Source organism: Lithobates pipiens, unplaced genomic scaffold (assembly GCF_037356315.1).
Source record: "Lithobates pipiens isolate NorthernLeopardFrog02 unplaced genomic scaffold, aLitPip1_a1.2 Scaffold_8, whole genome shotgun sequence".
Lineage (NCBI taxonomy): Eukaryota > Metazoa > Chordata > Amphibia > Anura > Ranidae > Lithobates > Lithobates pipiens.
The window spans coordinates 655,018,143-655,039,601 of record NW_027507903.1 but is presented as its reverse complement, the minus strand read 5'-3'; the positions used below and the strand labels follow the sequence as shown (position 1 = coordinate 655,039,601).

The 21,459-nt window shown below is 44.9% G+C and overlaps 1 protein-coding gene across 1 annotated transcript in view; it reads left to right on the top strand.

The window, feature by feature from the left end:
- Nucleotides 1–6,890, top strand: part of LOC143962475 (asialoglycoprotein receptor 1-like) — a 37,371-nt gene extending 30,481 nt beyond the window's left edge. Inside the window, exon 9 of the mRNA XM_077471749.1 lies at nucleotides 6,740–6,890. Coding sequence (XP_077327875.1) covers nucleotides 6,740–6,890 — 151 coding nt within the window. The remainder of the gene's footprint in view (nucleotides 1–6,739) is intronic.
- The last annotated feature ends 14,569 nt before the right edge of the window (nucleotides 6,891–21,459 follow it).

Sequence of the window (21,459 nt, the reverse complement as noted above, 5' to 3'; positions counted from 1 at the left end):
TGTGTGTGCTAGTCTGACGGACTAAAACTGACGCTAGGGCAGCTATTGGCTACTGGCTATAAACTTCCTTATTCTAGTCCAGTCATACGTCATCACGTTCGAATCCGTCGGACTTTGGTGTGATTGTGTGTGGCTAAGTCCGTTCATTCGGAAAGTCCGTCAGAACTCTGTTAGAACTCCGTCAGAACTCCGTCGAAAGTCTGCCGGACTTAAGTCCTGTCGTGTGTACGCGGCATTAGGCGTCAGCATACCAAGACATTTTGGACAATGTTTTGGACAGTTTGGGGATGGTCCCTTCCTGTCCCAACATGATTGAGCACCAGTGCACAAAGCAAGGTCCATAAAGATATGGATGAGCGAGTTTGGGGGCCTGATAATGTTTAAATAATTAAGTCATTTTAAATGTATTGTGATAATGACTTACAATTCTCTTTATAGAGTCATTAGGATATAGTAAAGAGTTTCAGGTTTTATACTTGCCTGATTCCATCTCTACATTCGCTCACAAAATGATCTTGCTGTTCGGTTTTCATTGTCTGTTTCCCTGCTAGGTAGATTCATCCTCTTTATTTTTCCTACAGCAAAAAATGAAAACAGAAAACGTAAATAGAGTCACCCCCCCCCCCCCCAAAAAAAATAAAAATACCTTCTAAACCTTTTGAGTCTGGTATGGATTTTGAGGCGAATCCTCACAAAAAAATAAAATAATTTAATAATCCATTAGAGAACCTTTAACCAAGTATGGAGCCTGTTTGGCCAGGAAAAGGGGAAGACAAATGTTTTCTTCCCTCCTGAACCATACCAGCCCACATGATTTTAAAAAGGAAGGGTGGCTTTCCAGAAAAGACCCCCCCCCCCCCCCCCGGCACAGAGCCTTGTCCTCATATTGATGAAGACAAGGGCCTTTTACCCAGAACCATGGCCAGTGGTTGTAGAGGGGAAGTTTATCAGAATCTAGAAGCCCCCCTGGTAAAAATATGGAGGCCTACACATACCGCCATCCCTCCATGTGAACAGTACCTGTATAACCCAGAAATAAAGACACCCACTTGTTTTTACAAGTTCTTTTTAAAAGAAATGAAAATCTCCTAATGAGTCCCTCATTGCAAATCCATCATCAATCATTATGCCCGGCGCTTGCCGCTTTGCTGGAATTATCGTCCTGATCTTGATCATACCCAATGGCACTCCCCAAGCTGCCATCAGCTATATAAGGGAAGGAGTGGGGAAAGCAATGACATTATTGACCAAAATATGGCCAGTGACCATATTTGAGCAGTGATATTGCTGCTACCCCCTTCCCTTTGCTTACTTAGCCAGAGATTCTCGCCCATGTGAGTGTAGCAGTCTCCCTGACCTCTAGAGGCCTGGTGGTGACCCCCAGAGTCAGGAAGAGCTGAGATTCCTCCTTAGCATGCAGGTTACTAGGCATGGTGGGTGTAGTGCAAGGTGGAAAGATGGGCACCAGTCACTTTTAAAAATGAATAAATAGAGTTATTTTTCTCTTAACAGGAACAGGGTTGGGAGAGGGGTATGGCACAGGACACCCTAGGCAAAAGCAATAGCAAATTATCAGACTCCTTGGACAAAAATAGCACTAGACAGACAACAATACAGGAAACGGGTCTTTAAGCTGAATGCAGCAATCTGTATCTTGTAGCAACTGCTGTCTCCTATGGCAAAATCTTTACTCACAGTATCCCACTGTAGGTCCTCAAGCTCAACTCACAGTATCCCACTGTAAATCCTCAAGCTTAGCTCCCAGCTACCTGCTGGACTTCTCAAGTTTCACTCACAATAACTGTTGTATTCTTCAAGCTTCAGCCACAGCTACCCGCTGGGTTCCTCTGACTCACAGCTACCCACTGGATCCCTCAAGATTTACTCACAGCTACCTGCTGTACTTCTCTTCAAGCTTTACTTACAGCCACCCACTGTACATCTTGGATGAGTTCTCTCTTGAAGCTTTCCCACTTACTCCACAGCCAATGAGGTGTCTGATCTGGTACTCCTTCAAAACTCCATCCCTTTGACACCTGTCCCAGGCAACAAGAGTGGTTGGCCCTCTGGCTACTTCTTCTCCTATGCCTCCTGGCAATGATCAGGCTCCCCTTGGGCTGAGCCCCTTTACACACGGCTAGGCCACAGGCTTCAGGTCCACACCTCTGCTGCTGCTCCACACACACCCACCCAGGCCGCAGCCCAGGTGGAAAAGAACCCCGGTCACCTGATTCTCTCCAAATAAATAGACTATCCTAGCAGCCTCAGCAGGCAAAAAAACTCCCACTGATTGACTGAGAAAGTGCCACCTATTGACAAAAGAGAGAATCACAGTTCCATTCAAGCTTAGGAGAAAACCATTTGATCAAGCTACAAATTAGCCAGGCTAGCTACCACCTAGCACAAAGTAAATTTAGCACAAGTAAGTTTAGGACAAGGGTGCTACATGAGTAATGTGCCAAAGGTCATGCTAGGGATGCAGTGGGTGCCAGCACTTGCTGTTCCTTTAGAAACCACTGACAGCAGGTAGCCATTTTATATATATATATATATATATATATATATATATATATATATACCACTTCTATAGATGATGCTCACCTCCCACTAAAAACACCCCAGACCAGAGGTTTAAAAATAAAGATTGGATTCCAACTCACTCGGCAGTATGGTGGGGGGGATATGATCTATAACAGGGGTCCTCAACTCCAAGGCCATGACCTGTTGATGACTGGGCAGCACACCAGAAGATGAGCGGTGACTGCAATTCGCACAGGGCTATCACTTACTGCCACTCACCTCCTGGTGTGCGGTCGTGCCAGTTTTTCCTCTCCTGGCTCCTCTGCCCATCCGGCAGATGACGTCATCCAATCAGGAGGGCAGGGGGTGGGAGGAGTTGTATATTAGAATGGAGAGCTCCTCCCACCCCCTGCCCGGCTGATAGGATGACATTGTTGGCTTGGCAGGCAGAGGAGCCGGGAGAGGACACATAGACTGATCATAGCCTCTGCCCTGCCAAAGGTAGGAGTCCTGTGCAGGGAATGCAGACATTAGAATGAGAAGGTGTCAATGGAAAAGGGAGGGGGGCAGACTGCAGGGGCACTGTGATGGAGGAGGCTGTGATTGCTTGGGGCACTGTAATATAAAGGGGTCTGCACTGTAAAGGGGCACTGTAACTATTACAGTGCTCCTTTACAGTGTAGTTCCCTTTATATCACAATATCCCCTTTACAGTGCAGTCCCTTTTACATCACAACCCACCATTTACATTACAGTGCCCCCCTTACAGAGAAATCCCCTTTACATCATAGCCTCCCTTTATATTACAGTGCCCCCTTTACAGAGCAGTCCCCGTAACAGTAATGTAAAGGGGCACTGTGATGTAAAGGGGACTGCACTGTAAAAGGGCACTGGGGTGCTGTGATGGGGAACTGAGGACACTGATATAAAGGGGGGACTGTGCTGTAATGGAGGGCTGAGGACAGATTCTTTGAACAGTCACCACAACTAGCAAACGTGGTTTGAATTTTCAATCTGGGGTTGTTTTGGACTTCATATTTTTACTGTGATAATAAAGTTTTTCTCTAAGGCTTGTTAAACAGCCTGGTTTATTGGATAGTGATTGGTTAAAATCCACATGGGGAGTAATAGCTTGCTTTCTTTTCCCAGGGATCTCTAGCAATATAGTGGGAGGTGAGCAGGGATTGGAGAGAGAAGAGGCATAGCAAGCCAGAGGATCAGCAGAGCTGGGAGTTGCTACTGAGCGGGAGATCAGAAGAGCTGGAGGTTACTACTCAGATGGGGGTTACTACTGACTAGGGGGATCAGCAGAGCTGGAGGTTACTACTCAGATGGGGGTTACTACTGACTAGGGGGATCAGCAGAGCTGAGCTGGGGCATAGTACTGAGTGGGGGATCAGCAGAGCTGGGGGATAGTACTGAGTGGGGGATCTGCAGAGCTGGGGGATAGTACTGCTGAGGGAACTGTAATGGGGGCTGTGATGGGGAACTGAGGACACTGATATAAAGGGGGGACTGTGCTGTAAAGGGGGGCTGAGGAAAAACTCTTTGAACAGTCATCACAACCAACAAACGTGGTTTGAATTTTCAATCTGGGGTTGTTTTGGACTTAATATTTTTACAGTGATAATAACGTTTTTCTCTAAGGCTTGTTAAACAGCCTGGTTTATTGGATAGTGATTGATTAAAATCCACATGGGGAGTAATAGATTTCTTTTCCCAGGGAGCTCTAGCAATATAGTGGGAGGTGAGCAGGGATTGGAAAGAGAACAGGCGTGGCAAGCCAGAGGATCAGCAGAGCTGGGAGTTACTACTGAGCAGGAGATCAGAAGATCTGGAGGTTACTACTCAGATGGGGGTTGCTACTGAGTGGGGGGATCAGCAGAGCTGAGCTGGGGGATAGTACTGAGTGGGGGATCAGCAGAGCTGGGGGATAGTACTGAGTGGTGGATCTGCAGAGCTGGGGGATAGTACTGAGTGGGGGATCAGTAGAGGTGGGGCATAGTACTGAATGGGGGATCAGTAGAGGTGGGGCATAGTACTGAATGGGGGATCAGCAGATCTTGGGGTTAGTACTAAGCAGGGTCTAAGCAGAGCTGGGGGTTACTACTGAGTGGGGGATCAGCAGAGCTGGGGGATAGTACTGAGTGGGGAATCTGCAGAGCTGGGGGATAGTACTGAGTGGGGGATCAGTAGAGGTGAGGCATAGTACTGAATGGGGGATCAGCAGATCTTGGGGTTAGTACTAAGCAGGGGCTAAGAAGAGCTGGGGGTTACTACAGAGTGGGGGATTAGCAGATCTGGGGGTTACTACTACGTGGGGGATCAGCAGAGCTGGGAGTTACTACTGAGTGGGAGATCAGAAGAGCTGGAGGTTACTACTCAGATGGGGGTTACTACTGAGTGAGGGGATCAGCAGAGCTGAGCTGGGGGATAGTACAGAGTGGGGGATCAGCAGAGCTGGGGGATAGTACTGAGTGGTGGATCTGCAGAGCTGGGGGATAGTACTGAGTGGGGGATCAGTAGAGGTGGGGCATAGTACTGAATGGGGGATCAGCAGATCTTGGGGTTAGTACTAAGCAGGGGCTAAGCAGAGCTGGGGGTTACTACTGAGTGAGGAATCAGCAGAGCTGGGGGATAGTACTGAGTGGGGAATCTGCAGAGCTGGGGGATAGTACTGAGTGGGGGATCAGTAGAGGTGAGGAATAGTACTGAATGGGGGATCAGCAGATCTTGGGGTTAGTACTAAGCAGGGGCTAAGAAGAGCTGGGGGTTACTACAGAGTGGGGGATTAGCAGAGCTGGGGGTTACTACTACGTGGGGGATCAGCAGGGCTGGGAGTTACTACTGAGCGGGAGATCAGAAGAGCTGGAGGTTACTACTCAGATGGGGGTTACTACTGAGTGAGGGGATCAGCAGAGCTGAGCTGGGGGATAGTACTGAGTGGGGGATCAGCAGAGCTGGGGGATAGTACTGAGTGGGGATCTGCAGAGCTGGGGGATAGTACTGAGTGGGGGATCAGCTTGGGGTTAGTACTAAGCAGGGGCTAAGCAGAGCTGGGGGTTACTACTGAGTGGGGTATTAGCAGATCTGGGGGTTACTACTACGTGGGGGGATCAGCAGAGCTGGGTGTTACTACTGAGAGGGGATCAGCAGAGCTTTGGGTTACTGCTGAGTAGGGAAATAGCAGTCCTGGAGGTTACTACTGAGTGGGAGAGCAGTAAAGCTGGAGGTTATTACTGAGCCGGGGATCAGCAGAGCTGGGGGATACTACTGAGCTGGGGATCAGCAGCACTGGGGGTTACTACTGAGCGGGGGATCAGCAGAGTTAGGGATTAGCGCTAAGTGGGGGATCAGCAGAGCTAGGGGTTATTACTGAGTGGGGGATCAGCAGAGCTGGGGGTTAGCGCTAAGTGGGGGATCAGCAGAGCTAGTGGTTATTACTGAGTGGAAGATAAGCAGAGCTGGGGGTTACAATAGCTTGAGGGTTCAGCAAAGCTGGGGGTAATACTGGGCAGGGGATCTGCTGAACAAGGGTAATTCTAAGCTTGGGATCTGCTGAACAGGTATAATAATGAGCTGAGGATCTGCTGAGTAAGGGGAACTACTGAGCCAGGGTTCTACTGGGCCCCTTTAAAACAAATAGAAAATTAACACCCACTGGGCATTTGCCAAGCTTCATTAAAGCTTCAAAAAAGCATCACGGAAGCACCAAAAACACATAAAAAAAAACATTTAAAATGGTAGGCTCTTTAATGTGTGTTAAAGTCAAAGCAAGTGTAAATGAGCCCTAACAGCCTAGGTTCAGGCCAAACCATTGGCTCATTCCTACTCCTCGCCTTGCCAATTAGGGAAAAAATTCCTCACATAGGCCAATAAGTAAAGCAGTGAAAGGGAACAACAACCTACATCGGAAAGGACCGGGGGGAGAGAAATTCTCACATATTCCATTAGGGAAAGAGGTGAGATGAAGAACTTTTACGTAGCTAATAGGGGCTATGTATGAACAGCATGTAAGTATGAGGTTGGCCACCACTTATCTAACCTCAGTAGATTGTACCATCACATTGTAGTGTGTGGTCAGCTCTCTTGCAACCCATCACAGTTGTTGGGCTCACACCTTAAAACCTTAAAAATCGAATTTTATAGCATTTCGGAGGTCCCAGTTCTGCTCAGCTCCTGCCTTGATCTAATCCCGATTGTCTCTTCTGTCCTTCAGGTTCTGGGGGAAGAATCAGCCCGATGATTATAAAGGTCACGGTTTCGGAGGAGGGGAAGACTGTGCTGCGTTAAGGCCTACAAATGACTGGAATGATGGTCACTGTTCCCGGAACTTCCCGTACGTCTGTGAGAAGAAGACCCCTTTATGATATGGACTGATGAACATCAGAGGACACTTGATATCTCAGCCTTGTCTCCTTCTCTATCATACTGCGGCTATATCAAATCTACTACTGTATAAAATAATGCTAGAGGATATGGTGGGACTTGCACTGAACTCCAGCCTTGCCTTTAGTCTTGCACAGCTATATAGGCTCATCTATTTCACCACACACCGTGAGCTTCTCACAATGTGCATTAAAAGCTATAGCAGGTCATATAGAGCCCCGCTTCAGTTCCTGGCTGAAGGACACCTAGCATCATCTATCTTCTTTCTGCATAGACTGGCTGTTCCTGGCCTTCCCAATTCATCCATTGGATTTCAGTTATGTCATCCATAGAGGTTAAACATTGCATGTGTGCATTATCTAGGGCAGTGGTCTCTAAACTGTGGCCCGGGAGCCATATGTGGCCCTTTACTTGCTTTTATCAGGCCCTTGGGGCACTATTTCATTCACTGGTACCAACAATGGGGCATAATCCACCCCCACTGACACCAATGAAGGGGCTCACAATTCCTCCCGATGACATCAACGAAGGGGCACACTTCCTTCCAATGACACCAACAATGGTGCCCAATGACCTCAATGATGGGGCACAATTCCTCTTAATGATACCAGCGACGGGGCACAATTCCTTTCCAATGACACCAACATTGGCACCCAATGACACCAATGATAGAGCATATTTCCTTCCAATGACACCAACAATGGTGCCCAATGACCTCAATGATGGGGTACAATTCCTCTTAATTACACCAATGATGGGGCACAATTCCTTTCCAATGACACCAACATTGGCACCCAATGACACCAATAATAGAGCACATTTCCTTACAATGACATCAACACTGGGGTCCAATGACATCAATGATGGGGCACAATTCCTTCCAATGACACCAACATTGGGGCCCAATGACAGCAACGATAGGGCACAATTCCTTCCAATGACACCAACATTGGGGCCCAATGACCTCAATGATGGGGCACAATTCCTTCCAATGACACCAACGATGGGGCACAATTGGGGACAATGCCCCATCGAATGCCAACCTGTACCTGGGGGGGGGTGGGAAAAGGATACCTTTGCATGTGATGACCTGGCCCCATTTCTTGACTACATTGTAGCATGGTACAGATATATAGACAACGTTTTGATTTTTTGGTCTGGAATTGAACTCTGACTTAAACAATTTTTCCATTTAATTTCTATTAATGATTTCAATCTTCATTTTACGTTTAAATATAGCAGAGAAGGAGTTGAGTTCCTTGACCTAAAGATAAAGATTAACTCTGATGGTACACTCGTTTCTTCACTTTTTAGCAAAAAGTTTCCATCCTGAACCATTAGTACGAAGCATCCCGTATAGTCAATATTTAAGATTAAAACGTAATTGCAGTAATGAAACTGACTATCGGATAGCAGCCAGGGAACTATACAGTAGACTTAAGGCCTGAGGATATAGCCATACCTGCTTAAAGAGAGCATACTATAAAGTGAAGGCCAAAAATAGGAACACCATAATGTTTTCATCTAAATCACATGAAGGTAGCAATACTGTTAAATTAATAACAAGATATTCCAATCAACACAACAGTTCTAGGGATATTCTACATAGCTTTTGGCCTCTTTTATTGGCAGACCCTATGATCAATAAACACATTAAAAATCATCCTGAAATAACCTACAAACGAGCACCATCATTAAAGGATCGTTTAGTTCGCAGCCACTTCTCTAATCCTGAAATTACCACCAATTTGAAAAGATCTGGAACTTATCCTTGCCAACACTGTGATATGTGCCCGTATATGATGAATTTATCCAAACTTAGGTTGCCCAATGGTAAGTGGCACCTGCCCAAATCCCACGTGATTTGCTCCACACCAGGCGTTGTTTACCTGGTACGATGCCTCTGTGGGGGATTTTACGTGGGAAAAACAAAAAGGCCTTTCTCTGTTCGTATGAGGGATCATATTAAACCCATATTAAATAAAAAGATGGTTACAGGTGTTAGCAGACATGTTGGCATTTATCATGCCTTTGATTCAGAAGTTGTTTTTTTTTTTTTTGCCCTAGATCATGTTCCACTGTCCTCGAGAGGAGGCAGTGTTGATAAAACACTGCTTCAGCTCGAGGCAAGATGGATATTTAACTTGAAGGCAACTTGCTTTCCAGGCTTTAATGAGAGCCTGAGCTATAGATCGTTTCTTTAAATTGATTGCCTATCTATCCTATGCAGCTCGTTTGACTGCCCTGGATGGGGGAGGGAGGGAAGGGAGGCTGGATGCAGTATTTTTATTTTTTTTTATTTTTTGGGGTGGTGAGGAAGGGTTGAATTATAAATGTGGAGTTTGTTTTTTTTCCTTCATCTTTTTCTCTTTTGTCCATTCTCTTTTCTTTCCAATTTTGTATATTGATTAAAATATAACTAATTTGAATTCAAACTAGTTCATTTTGTTGTGCAGTATATGTTTTTTCTTATTTTTTTATTTTCTTTAATCCTCCACACCTTGAGCTTCTGGCAGTTTTTCCCAGGACCGCAGCCATTTAGGTCCCTGTCTGGGTCGTGGGTTCATTGCCCCTGGGTGCGCTGCCCCCTTCTCCTCCCACTCCGTTCAGCGGCCCTGGTTGGTATGTAATTTTCCATTGTTTTTTCAGGGGGCAAACTCTGGCGTTTTTCACTAGGTCATACGGGGTCACCCAGGGCGTTCTTGATTGGGAGTATTCCCATTGGAGCGCCCGTTATCACGGCGGCGCTTTGGTGGGTGCCCTTGGAGGAGACAATATGGGGGTCAGATTGTATGGCTTAGGCTTGTTTCATTCCAGCCAGACGTTGCCCAAGTACTCAGTGATTGGTGATCACTGGATTATGTAAGGCTCATTGTTAGTTCAATGGCCTTATGGGTAACGTAGTCCATCTCTCTCCCCCTTCCTCCAGGACATGCGCAGTGCCGTCGGGAATGTCCGCATCGAGCCGGTGACATCAGACGCCGGCTCGATGGACGGGAGCATATAAGGCTGGCTCTACTCAGCGGGATTTAATGGTGGAAATGCTGTGCCTGCTTTAGATGCTGGAGAATGCTGTGAGTAAGTCTATACTCCTAGATACTATTTGTCCTATACTTTAGCTCAGTAATATTTTTTTATACATTAATGTGGACGACTTTTTACATACTCTTAGGCACCTAATGAACGAGCTTTCAGCTTGTGGGTGTAAGCGCGCACTGTTGTAGCAGCACATCGCAATCCAGACGCATTTAGTCCTTATCAGCATATCGGCTTACTACTATACTCTCAGCCATACACCATACTCGGCATTAGTAAGTATTGCTATGACAATTGACTTCACCCTGATACCATCGGTTTCCTCTATATAAGTTCGTGTGCATACGGTTCACACTATACCGTTTGTAATCTATTCATTCTTAATTCTTGAATAATAACTATATTCAAGTTTACTTAAGAGGTCTCCTGCCCCTTTTCTTATGTTAGAAGATATTTTTAATTAACCACTTGCTTACTGGGCATTTAAACCCCCCCCCTGCCCAGACCAATTTTCAGCTTTCAGCTCACATGCACTTTGACTGACAATTGCGCGGTCGTACAACACCGTACCCAAATTAAATTTTTATCATTTTTTTTCCCACAAATAGAGCTTTATTTTGGTGGTATTTAATTACAGCTGGGAGTTTTATTTTTTTCTAAACAAACAAAAAAAGATGCAAAATAAAAAAAAATTTAAAATCATGTTTAATAGTTTGTTATAAAATTTTGCAAACAGGTCATTCTTCTCCTTCATTGAAGTGCGCTGATGAGGCGGCACTGATAGGCTGCACTGGTGGGCACTGATAGGCTGCACTGGTGGGCACTGATAGGCATAGTAAGGCGGCACTAATAGGCACAGATAAGGTGGCACCGATAGGCACAGATAAGGCAGTACTGATGGGCACAGATAAGGCTGCACTGATGGGCAAAGATGGGCACAGATAAGATGGCACGGATAGGTGGCACAGATGGGTGGCACGGATGGGTGGCACTAAGGGGCACTGATAGGTACCACTGATAGATGGGACTGATGGGCACTGATGGGTGGCACTGATAGGTGGCTCTGATAGGTGGCACTGCTGGGCACTGATGGGCGGCACTGATGGGCACTGATGGGCACTGGTAGATGACATTGATGGGCACGGATATGTGGCACTGGTGTGCAGCACCGTTGTTGAGGCAGATTGTGGGCACTGATGGGTGGCACTGTGGGCACTGCTGGGTGGCACTGTGGGCACTGCTGGGTGGCACTGACAGGGGGCACTTATTTATTAATGAGGTGGCACTGGCAGGGCTGGCCATGATCGGGACTGATGTCCCGATCACGGCCGCCGGTGATCGGCTCTTTTTTTCTCCTCGCGCTGTCAGCACGAGGAGGAATAATAGCCGATTACTGGCTCCGTTGTATCACATGATCAGCTGTCATTGGCTGACAGCTGATCACGTGGTAGGGGGTCGAGATCGACCCCTTGCTCGGATCCGTGATCAGGCGAGTCTCATAGACTCGCCGATCACAGAGCGCGCCGCGCGCGCCCCTCAGGGGCCACGCAGGCCGCTCGTGCACGGGACGACGTCAATAGACGTAGTCCCGGCAAAGGAGGTCCGCGCTGTAGCCGTCATTTGGCTATAGCGCGGATCTCTAGTGGTTAAAAATGAAATTCATGCACCCAGCTTGATTAATGAGAGAATATATTTTGTACTTTGGTAGTGTATCTTGTGTCTTTTTTTTTCCTTTTTTTTATGATTGTCCAGACTGGCTCCCGTCCATCAGGGTTTACTTCCTCTTTAACACAGTATATTTCATTGCATTACTGCAAGTTTAATGCCACATAGTTCTGTGTGTTACTGCACATTTGGCGCAATATATTGCAGTATATTATAGTGTATTCGTGGATAAGGATGAGTCGAACATCCCCCGGTTCGGTTCGTACCAGAATCTGCGAACAGACCTAAACTTTGTGTGAACTTTAGAACCCTATTAAAGTCTATGGGACTCAAACGTTCAAAATCTAAAGTGCTAATTTTAAAGGCTTATATGCAAGTTATTGTCATAAAAAGTGTTTGGGGACCCGGGTCCTGCCCCAGGGGACATGGATCAATGCAAAAAAAAAGTTTTAAAAACTGACGTTTTTTCAGGAGCAGTGATTTTAATAATGCTTAAAGTGAAACAATAAAAGTGTTGATGAGGCCCTTGTCCCCATCAACATGGGGACATGATGCTTTGAGGGGTCGCAGACCCCCAAAGCATCCTCCCAATGTTGAGGGCATGTGGCCTGGTATGGTTCATGGGGGGCGCTCTCTCATCCCCCCTCTTTTCCTGTTGCCTGCCAGGTTACATGCTCGGATAAAGGGTCTGGTATGGATTTTTGGGGGAACTCCACGCCATTTTTACATTTGGCGTGGAGTTCCCCTTAAAATCCATACCAGACCTGAATTGCTATAAAAATGCACTGATTACTGTGTAAATTTCACTGGCAGGGAAGGGGTTCACACTAGGGGGCAATCAAGGGGTTAATTGTGTGTTCCCTCAGTGTGTTCTAACTGTATGGGGATAGGATTGACTAGGAGAGGAGACATATCATTTTTCCTACTTAGTAGGAACAAACAATATGTATCCTCTCCTCTGACAGCATAGGGATCTGTGTGTTCACACACACAAATTCCCATGCTGGCGCTCGTGCGCGTGATTGTGCATGGCCGGCGGCGATCGTACCTGCCGGCCACATACATCGGGTCCCCCGCCATGCAGTTGTCACATGGCCAAAAAATGGTAGGACGTACCCATATGGGATTTCGCCCAGGAGAACCTTTCTGCCGCAGTATATCTACGTGACATGGTAGGAAAACGGTGAAATACTCAACCAAGAGCCAAGAGCCAAGTCTATATTCAACAAAGCAGAAGTAAGCATGCTATTGAGTTGTTGGGCTTCCCTGCATCCAGCGTGCTTTCCGAATGGGCATTCAGTGCTACTGGAGGTTTTGTTACTGATCATAGAACGCATCTGTCCACAGACTCTTTTGGGCTTTATAAATGCAATTATTGCTGCAGCAGCTTCTATGCACAGTACAGATGTGCCACTTTACAGGTAGTCTAAGGGGACCCCGCAGGCACTATATTGAAAGGAATTTTTCAATTTTATACTTTCACTTTAACCACTTACCCACTGGGCACTTAAAACCCCTTCCTAACCAGACCAGTTTTCAGCTTTCTGTGCTCTCACACTTTGAATGACAATTACTCAGTCATGCAACACTGTACCCATATGAAATGTTTGTTCTTTTTTTCACACAAATAGAGCTTTGTTTTGGTGGTATTTATTCACCACCATTTTTTAAATTTTTTGCGCTATAAATCAAAAAAGACTGAAAATTCTGTAAAAAAATAAATAAAGAAATATTTGTTTCTATTAAAATTTATTGCAGAGTATTGACAGAGTATTGGCAGAGTTTTGGCAGGGTATTGCATAGTGTTGGCAGAGTATTGCATAGTGATGGCAGAGTATTGTATCGTGCTGGTAGAATTTTGCATAATGTTGGCAGAGTATTGCATAGTATTGCTGCAGAGTACTGCAGAGTATGGCAGTACTGGCAGTGGCAAAATATGGGCACTCACCAGCGCTGTGGGCTGGATCTGTAGTGCCCAAAGCGCTGCAAACAATCTCTTCCTCTCTCACTGTACCGATCGGTATAGAGAGGGGAGGAGCAGGCATCATGACATGACGCCGGTTTGTTTACAAGTGATGCTCCGTCATTTGACAGAGCGATCACGTGGTAAATGGCCGGTATCAGCGGCCATTTACCGCGATCCATGATGCAATGGCTATGGGGGTCTGGGTACTGCCCTGGGGGACATGTATCAATGAAAAAAATAGTTTAAAAATTTTCATTTTTAAATGAGCAGTGATTTATTGATGCTTAACCACATGCCAACCGGGCCATAGCCAAAAGACGGCTACAGCGCGGTCGGCTTATTCTGGGTGGACATCTGTGGGACGTCCTCATAGAATACTGCTCCCACGTGCCCCCTGGGGCGGGCATCTGGGTAAGTGTCCTAATATTAAAAGTCAGCAGCTGCAGTATTTGTAGCTGCTGACTTTTTTTTATTATTTTATTTTTTTATTTTTATTTATATATATATATATATATATATATATATATATATATATTTATATCTATATTGTTGCAGAACAATATTCACAAAAAGAAAGCCTTGTTTGTCCTTAAAAAACAAAAAAGTATGTATTACATTGTTATCTTAATCACTTCCCGACCGGGGTACGACGATGTACACAGACAGGCACATGGGCGTACAGGTATGTCCCTTTAAATGTGCCGCCATGCCATCATGTGCGCGCTTCCGACAGCGTGCGCCAGTCGGGACCTCCATGAGTCCTAACGCGGGTTCCGCGGACTCAATCGTTTGAGTCTGCGGGGATACCTGCGATTGTCTCACGGGGAGGAAGAACGGGGAGATGCTAACGTAAACAAGAATCTCCCTGTTCTGCCTAGCAACAGTGACACTGATCTCTGCTCCCTGTGATTGGAGCAGAAATCAGTGATGTCTACAACACAGCCACACACCCCTCCCACAGTTAGCAACACGCCCCGAGGACACACTTAACCCCTACACTGCCACCCCCTGGTTAACCCCTTCACTGCCAATCTCATTTACACAGGAATCACTGCATTTATATAGCACTGATTGCTGTATAACTGACAATGGTCACAAAAATGTATCAAAAATGTCCGATGTGTCCAGCATAATGTCGCAGTCACAATGAAAATCGCTGAACGCTGCCAAAAAAAAAAAAAAAAATTAATAAAAATGCCATAAAACTATCCCTTATTTTGTAAACACTATACATTTTGCCGAACCAATCAAATTTTACCAAAAATATGTAGAAGAATACGTATCGGCCTCAACTGAGGGAAAAAAATGTTTTTTTATATATTTTTGCGGGATATTTATTATAGCAAAAAGTAAAAAAGAATGCGTTTTTTTTTTCTAAATTTTCGCTCTTTTTTTGTTTATAGCGCAAAAAATAAAAACCGCGGAGGTGATCAAATACCACCAAAAGAAAGCTCTATTTGTGGGGGGAAAAAAAAGGACGTCAATTTTGTTTGGGAGCCACGTCGCACCACCGCGCAATTGTCGGTTAAAGCGACGCAGTGCCGAATCGCAAAAAGTGGTCTGGTCTTAAGCCAGCAAAATGGTTCGGTCTGAAAGTGGTTAAGTAATGACAAAAATTATCACCGAAAAAACGGGCTCATAGCAGAAATATGAATAGTGCTCTGGTCCATAAGGGGTAAACAGGTGTGAGAACCAAAGTGGTTAAACATGTGGCTTAATGTAAAAAAAGAGCTTGATGTCCCATAATGTGCCTAAACCTCAATTAATTGTCTTCAAACTTTGCACAAGTTAAGTTGTCAACCATCCAAACCTATCCTAGATGTTACATGGATTTTCATCTTCCACAAAGAAAATGAGGGACATTAAGCTTGTTTTCTGGGGAGCTTAACCGCTTGCCAACCAGCCGCCGCAGTTGAACTGCAGCAACATGGCTCGGTTGCGTGAATCGCTGTTATGTTACGTCGCTGCCTCTGGTAGCCACTAGGGGCCACCGGAAGCACACGCGTCCATAGCTCGCCCCCGGAGCCGATGCGAGTGTCCGGCGGTATCGATGACCACTGGGCTCCCGCGATCACTCGTAATGCGGCAAGAACCGGGATCTTTGTGTGTAAACACAGAGTTCTCGGTTCTCTGAAGGGGGAATTGACAGACCGTCTGTTAATACCAAGTATGAACAGCGATCTGTCATCTCCGCTAGACAGTCCCTCCCCCCTTCAGTTAGAACACACACTAGAGAACACAATTAACCTCTTGATCACCCCCTAGTGTTAACCCCTTCCCTGCCAGTGACATTTATACAGTAATCAGTGCCTTTTTATAGCTCCGATCACTGTATTAATGCCAATGGTCCCAACAATGTGTCAAAATTGTCCGATGTGTCCGCCATAATGTTTCAGTCCCGATAAAAATCGCAGATCGCCTCCATTACTAGTAAAAATAATAATAATAATAATAAAATAGGAGATGGGGACTGGGACAGAATCAACTTTTATTTACACAAGGGGTCCTTGAACGTCTCCGTACAAGAGAATGGGTACAAGGTGAGAACACGCTGGTGCAGAACACCGGAGGTGCTCCATAGATTTGCCCCGGATGTACCAAAAGAGTGCTGGCGTTGTGGTGCAGAGACGGGCACGTTCCTTCATATATGGTGGAGCTGCCCCTCTCTGTTACCATTCTGGCAGGGCGTTCATGAGGTGGTGACGAGAGTATCTACCTTTCCTTTAAATTTTTCTCCCGCGCAATATCTTCTACACCTGTCTGAGATTCCCCGAAAAAAATATCATAGATCGCTTGCGCTACATATGATCAATGCGGCTAGAATGTGTATACCGATCCATTGGCGAGCGGCTTCTGTGCCGACCTTAACTGAATGGTTTCATCGCATCAACAGAGTGGCGGAAATGGAGGAGCTGATTCATACTTCACTTGATAAGACTTCCTTGTATGCTGCAATTTGGGGCGATTGGTTATCCTTTAAGGCCTCTCAGATGTATCAAAATACCATGGAATTGTCCACCTCCAGCAGTAGGTTGACCCCGTAAGGAGCCTTGCTGGATGAAAGTGATCCCCAGTTTACCGTTGTACTGTGGAACTGTTGTCAACTGTGAGCCTAGGGGAGGGCAGCTGGTGAAGTTCTCACCCCCTCCCCCCCTCTGATTTCTTTCATCCCTTCTCTGCAAATCTCATCCTGGATGTCATTTCACCCGTGTTTCTTTACGCATCATAATACACCCTTCCCCCCCCCACCACCCTCTTTTTTCTATGTCTTCTTCTTTCTCTTTAACTACCCCAGTTCATGAAGTGGTTAGTGTCTACCTCGGAATCTGACTTGGATTGGATCGCTAGAGGTTCTCGGGCCTGAGGCTCAAGTATTTGAAACTGAATTCACTATATCCTTCCCTTTAGACATATTGTATGTGTTTTACTTATGTTGATGTATACATGAGTCTTAGGCACGATCTAGCATAATTGCCTATTTGTTTATATGGAAACATCATTGGCTGTGTCTGCTCCTTTTGTGTATGTCTCCTTAATTTCAATAAAATGTTTATGAGAAAAAAAAAAAAAAAAAAAAAAAATAATAATAATAATAATAATAATAAAAATGCTATAATCTATCCCCTATATTGTAGACGCTATAACTTTTGCGCAAACCAATCAATATACGCTTATTGCGATTTTTTTAAATCAAAAATATGTAGAAGTATACGTATCGGCCTAAACTGAGGAAAAAATAATGGGTTTTTTTTCAAAATTGTCCTTCTTTTTTTTGTTTATAGCGCAAAAAATAAAAACCGCAGAGTTGATCAAATACCACCAAAAGAAAGCGCTAATTCTGGGGAAAGAAAGGATATCAATTTTGTTTGGGTGTAATGACTTACGACCGCGCAATTGTCAATTAAAGCGACGCCTGTGCAGAATCGCAAAAATGCTTCAGTCAGGAAGGGGGTAAAATCTTCCAAAGCAGTTAATGCCATTTAAAGTGTTTGTAAAGGCAGAAGTATGTGTATGGACTTTTCATATGCTTGAAATATTTGCAGAAGAATTACTTAAAGGCATGGAGCACTCGTTTGATGATATAATGATTTTTAGAAGTATGTAGAATCACTTCCCAAATTCCCAAATTACCACCTACAACATTGAACCCTCCCCGTCCCAATGCCTTCTCCACCTTTCACCTTTATCTAAACGAGCCTACCATGGCTCCCTGGCGATGCATATGCTCAATGCGGCCAAACAATGTATCCCGATCCACTGGGGGTCGCCCAGAGTCCCCTCCATTAAAGAATGGTTTACCAGAATCAACAAAACAGCCGAAATGGAAGAGTTGATCCATATTTCCAAGGACACCCCCTCGAAATTTAGCACGAAATGGGCCTGTTGGAAACACTTTCAGACCACCACAACCTACGCAGAAGTGTACAAATAAAGACATCAGGCCCATAGTTTTACGACCTTGACCTTACAGGGCCTAATCTACCTTTCTATCATTGAGCTTTTTGGTACAGACTCTGAGAGAAGGATAAAAATCTAAGCTACATATCCATTACTCTACTTCGGGAGGGGGTCATAGGGAAGGGGGATTCCCCCCCTTCACTTGATCCCCTTTTTGCCTTCCTCCTCCCACCCTCCCCCTCCCCTTTTCTTCCTTCCTTTTTCCTTTTTTCTCCTCTCTCTCTCTCTGTCTCTATATCTCACTTTCTTCCACCCTCTTCTCTCCTTCCCCCCTGCTCCATCCCCCCATCCCAGTCCGCTACCAGACCACCCCATAGCAGACGTTCACACATGCGCTCTCTCACGAATACCACACGCCTCCAACTACATGTCACCTTCCCCATTCTAGGTAGACCCCTCTAGGGGTCTCCCTAGCGATGTCCCATAACACGCGCTGACCCCTTGTCCCCGCGAAGATTGACCCACCTTACATTACTATTGGCCCCCTGTCCCTCCCTCTCATTGGCCCTCCTGCAAACCTTGGGGCAATTCATCATAGAGTAATACGATTTGGGCCACGTCTGATGGTTTGCAACCCACCTGTACTCCGGACATGCACCTAACTGGCTTCTTTTTACACACAGATCTGGTCCTGTACATTTCGTGATGTTCCCGTGTTATGAATATTTTATTACTCTGTAACTATGCCGATTTTGTATTCTACCTATTGTTGGAAATGCTTGTTCGTCTGTATTTCTTGAACTTTTCTTCAAAATAAAATGTGTTTCAAAAAAAAAAAAAAGATATAATGATTTTTAATGATTTAGAGGCACAGAGCACTTTATGGTTTATGTGAAAGTTGAGTCCCAGTGATATATTATTGGGGACACACAAATAATAGTACCAAATACATCTGAACGTGTTCAAGGCTACCCCTATCGGGGCTAACCGTCTATGCAGGCAGTTACATGTGCCATTTAAAATCTTAGTGCAGGGTTGATATTGCAAATTTTGGATAGGTATCTGCCTGTATTTACTAAGCATTAAGGACACCATTGTTCGGCCAACGTTAAGCAGCGTAGAGATACTGGTCATCCAGGGAAACTTAATGCAGTAGATGAGACATATCATGCTTACTTCTCTTCCACATTGGATGATTCCCAGCAGTGCCATCAGAAAAGGACTGACGGAAAACAGTGGGACCCAGGAGGACCCATCTACTGTCCAGAAAAGTCTAGCCAGAAGTGGTCTTCATGGAAGAATTGTGGCCAAAAAGCCATGCCCCCCCCCCCCCCCCCCGACACTGAAACAAGGCTAAGTGACTGAACTATGCAGGAAAACATAGAAACTGGAGTGCAGACATATGGCAGCAGGTGCTCTGGAATGATGAGTCAAAATTTGACATTTGGCTGTAGTATGTCGTGGAAACACTACTATACTCTTGCGCAATTAAGCACCCTTTCAGCCTTTTGGCATAATGCATCTTTAACCACTTTCAGACCGGACCATTTTGCTGGTAAATGACCAGAGGTCTTTTTACAATTTGGCACTGCGCTGCTTTAACTGGTAATTGCGCGGTCATGCAATGTTGTACCCAAACAAAATTTGCGTCCTTTTCTTCCCACAAATAGAGCTTTCTTTTGATGGTATTTGATTGCCTCTGCGATTTTTATTTTTTGCGATATAAATGGAAAAAGACCGCAAATTTTGAAAAAAAATGATATTTTCTACTTTTTGTTATTAGAAAAATCCAATAAATTCAATTTTAGTCATACATTTAGGCCAAAATGTATTCAGCCACATGTCTTTGGTAAAAAAAAAGTCAATAACTGTATATTTATTGGTTTGCGCAAAAGTTGTCACATCTACAAACTAAGGTACGTTTTCTGGAATTTACGCAGCTTTTAGTTTACGACTGCCTATCTCAGTTCTTGAGGTGCTAAAATGGCAGGGCAGTACAAAACCCCCCCAAATGACCCCATTTTGGAAAGTAGACCCCCTAAGGAAATTGATAAGAGGCATGTTGAGCCCATCGAATATTTTATTTTTTTGCCTCAAGTGATTGAATAATGACAAAAAAATATATATATTTTTTTTTTTACACAAAGTTGTCACTAAATGATATATTGCTCACACATGCTATGGGCATATGTGAAATGACACCCCAAAATAAATTCTGCTGCTTCTCCTGAGTACGGGGATACCACATGTGTGGGATTTTTTGGGAGCCTAGCCGCGTACGGGGCCCCGAAAGCCAAGAACCGCCTTCAGGTTTTCTAAGGGCGTAAATATTTGACTTCACTCCTCACTACCTATTACAGTTTTGAAGGCCATAAAATGCCAAGATGGCACAAAACCCCCACAAATGACCCCATTTTAGAAAGTAGACACCCCAAGCTATTTGCTGAGAGGCATTTTGAGTCCATGGAATATTTTATATTTTGCCACAAGTTGCGGGAAAATTACAAATTTTAATTTTTTTTTATTTTTTTTTCACAAAGTTGTCACTAAATGATATATTGCTCACACATGCTATGGGCATATGTGAAATGACACCCCAAAATAAATTCTGCTGCTTCTCCTGAGTACGGGGATACCACATATGTGGGACTTTTTGGGAGCCTAGCCACGTACGGGGCCCCGAAAACCAAGAACCGCCTTCAGGTTTTCTAAGGGCGTAAATATTTGACTTCACTCCTCACTACCTATTACAGTTTTGAAGGCCATAAAATGCCAAGATGGCACAAAACCCCCACAAATGACCCCATTTTAGAAAGTAGACACCCCAAGCTATTTGCTGAGAGGCATGTTGAGTCCATGGAATATTTTATATTTTGCCACAAGTTGCGGGAAAATTACAAACTTTTTTTTTTTTTTTTTTTTTTCACAAAGTTGTCACTAAATGATATATTGCTCACGCATGCCATGGGCATATGTGAAATGACACCCCCAAAATAAATTTTGCTGCTTCTCCTGAGTACGGGGATACCACATATGTGGGACTTTTTGGGAGCCTAGCCGCGTACGGGGCCCCGAAAACCAAGCACCGCCTTCAGGCTTTCTAAGGGCGTTACAGTTTTGAAGGCCATAAAATGCCAAGATGGCACAAACCCCCCCCAAATGACCCCATTTTGGAAAGTAGACACCCCTAAATTTAGGGGTACACTAGTGAGACTAGGTAATAAATGGCGGGTGCCCTGAAACTATAAAAAAAATAACTAACCAACCAGCGTCACCTGTAACAGTTATATGGTGATCACTGGTGAAAGGGTTAACTAGGGGGCAATCAGGGGGCTTTATGCGGTAGTATATGGGGGTCCCTGGCGCTATAAAAAGCTGCGGCGAACCTAAATACCTACCTGCCTAACTAGCGTCACCTGTGACACTAATACAGCGATCAGAAAAACGATCGCTTATTAGGCTGGGTTCACACTGGAGCGATGTGG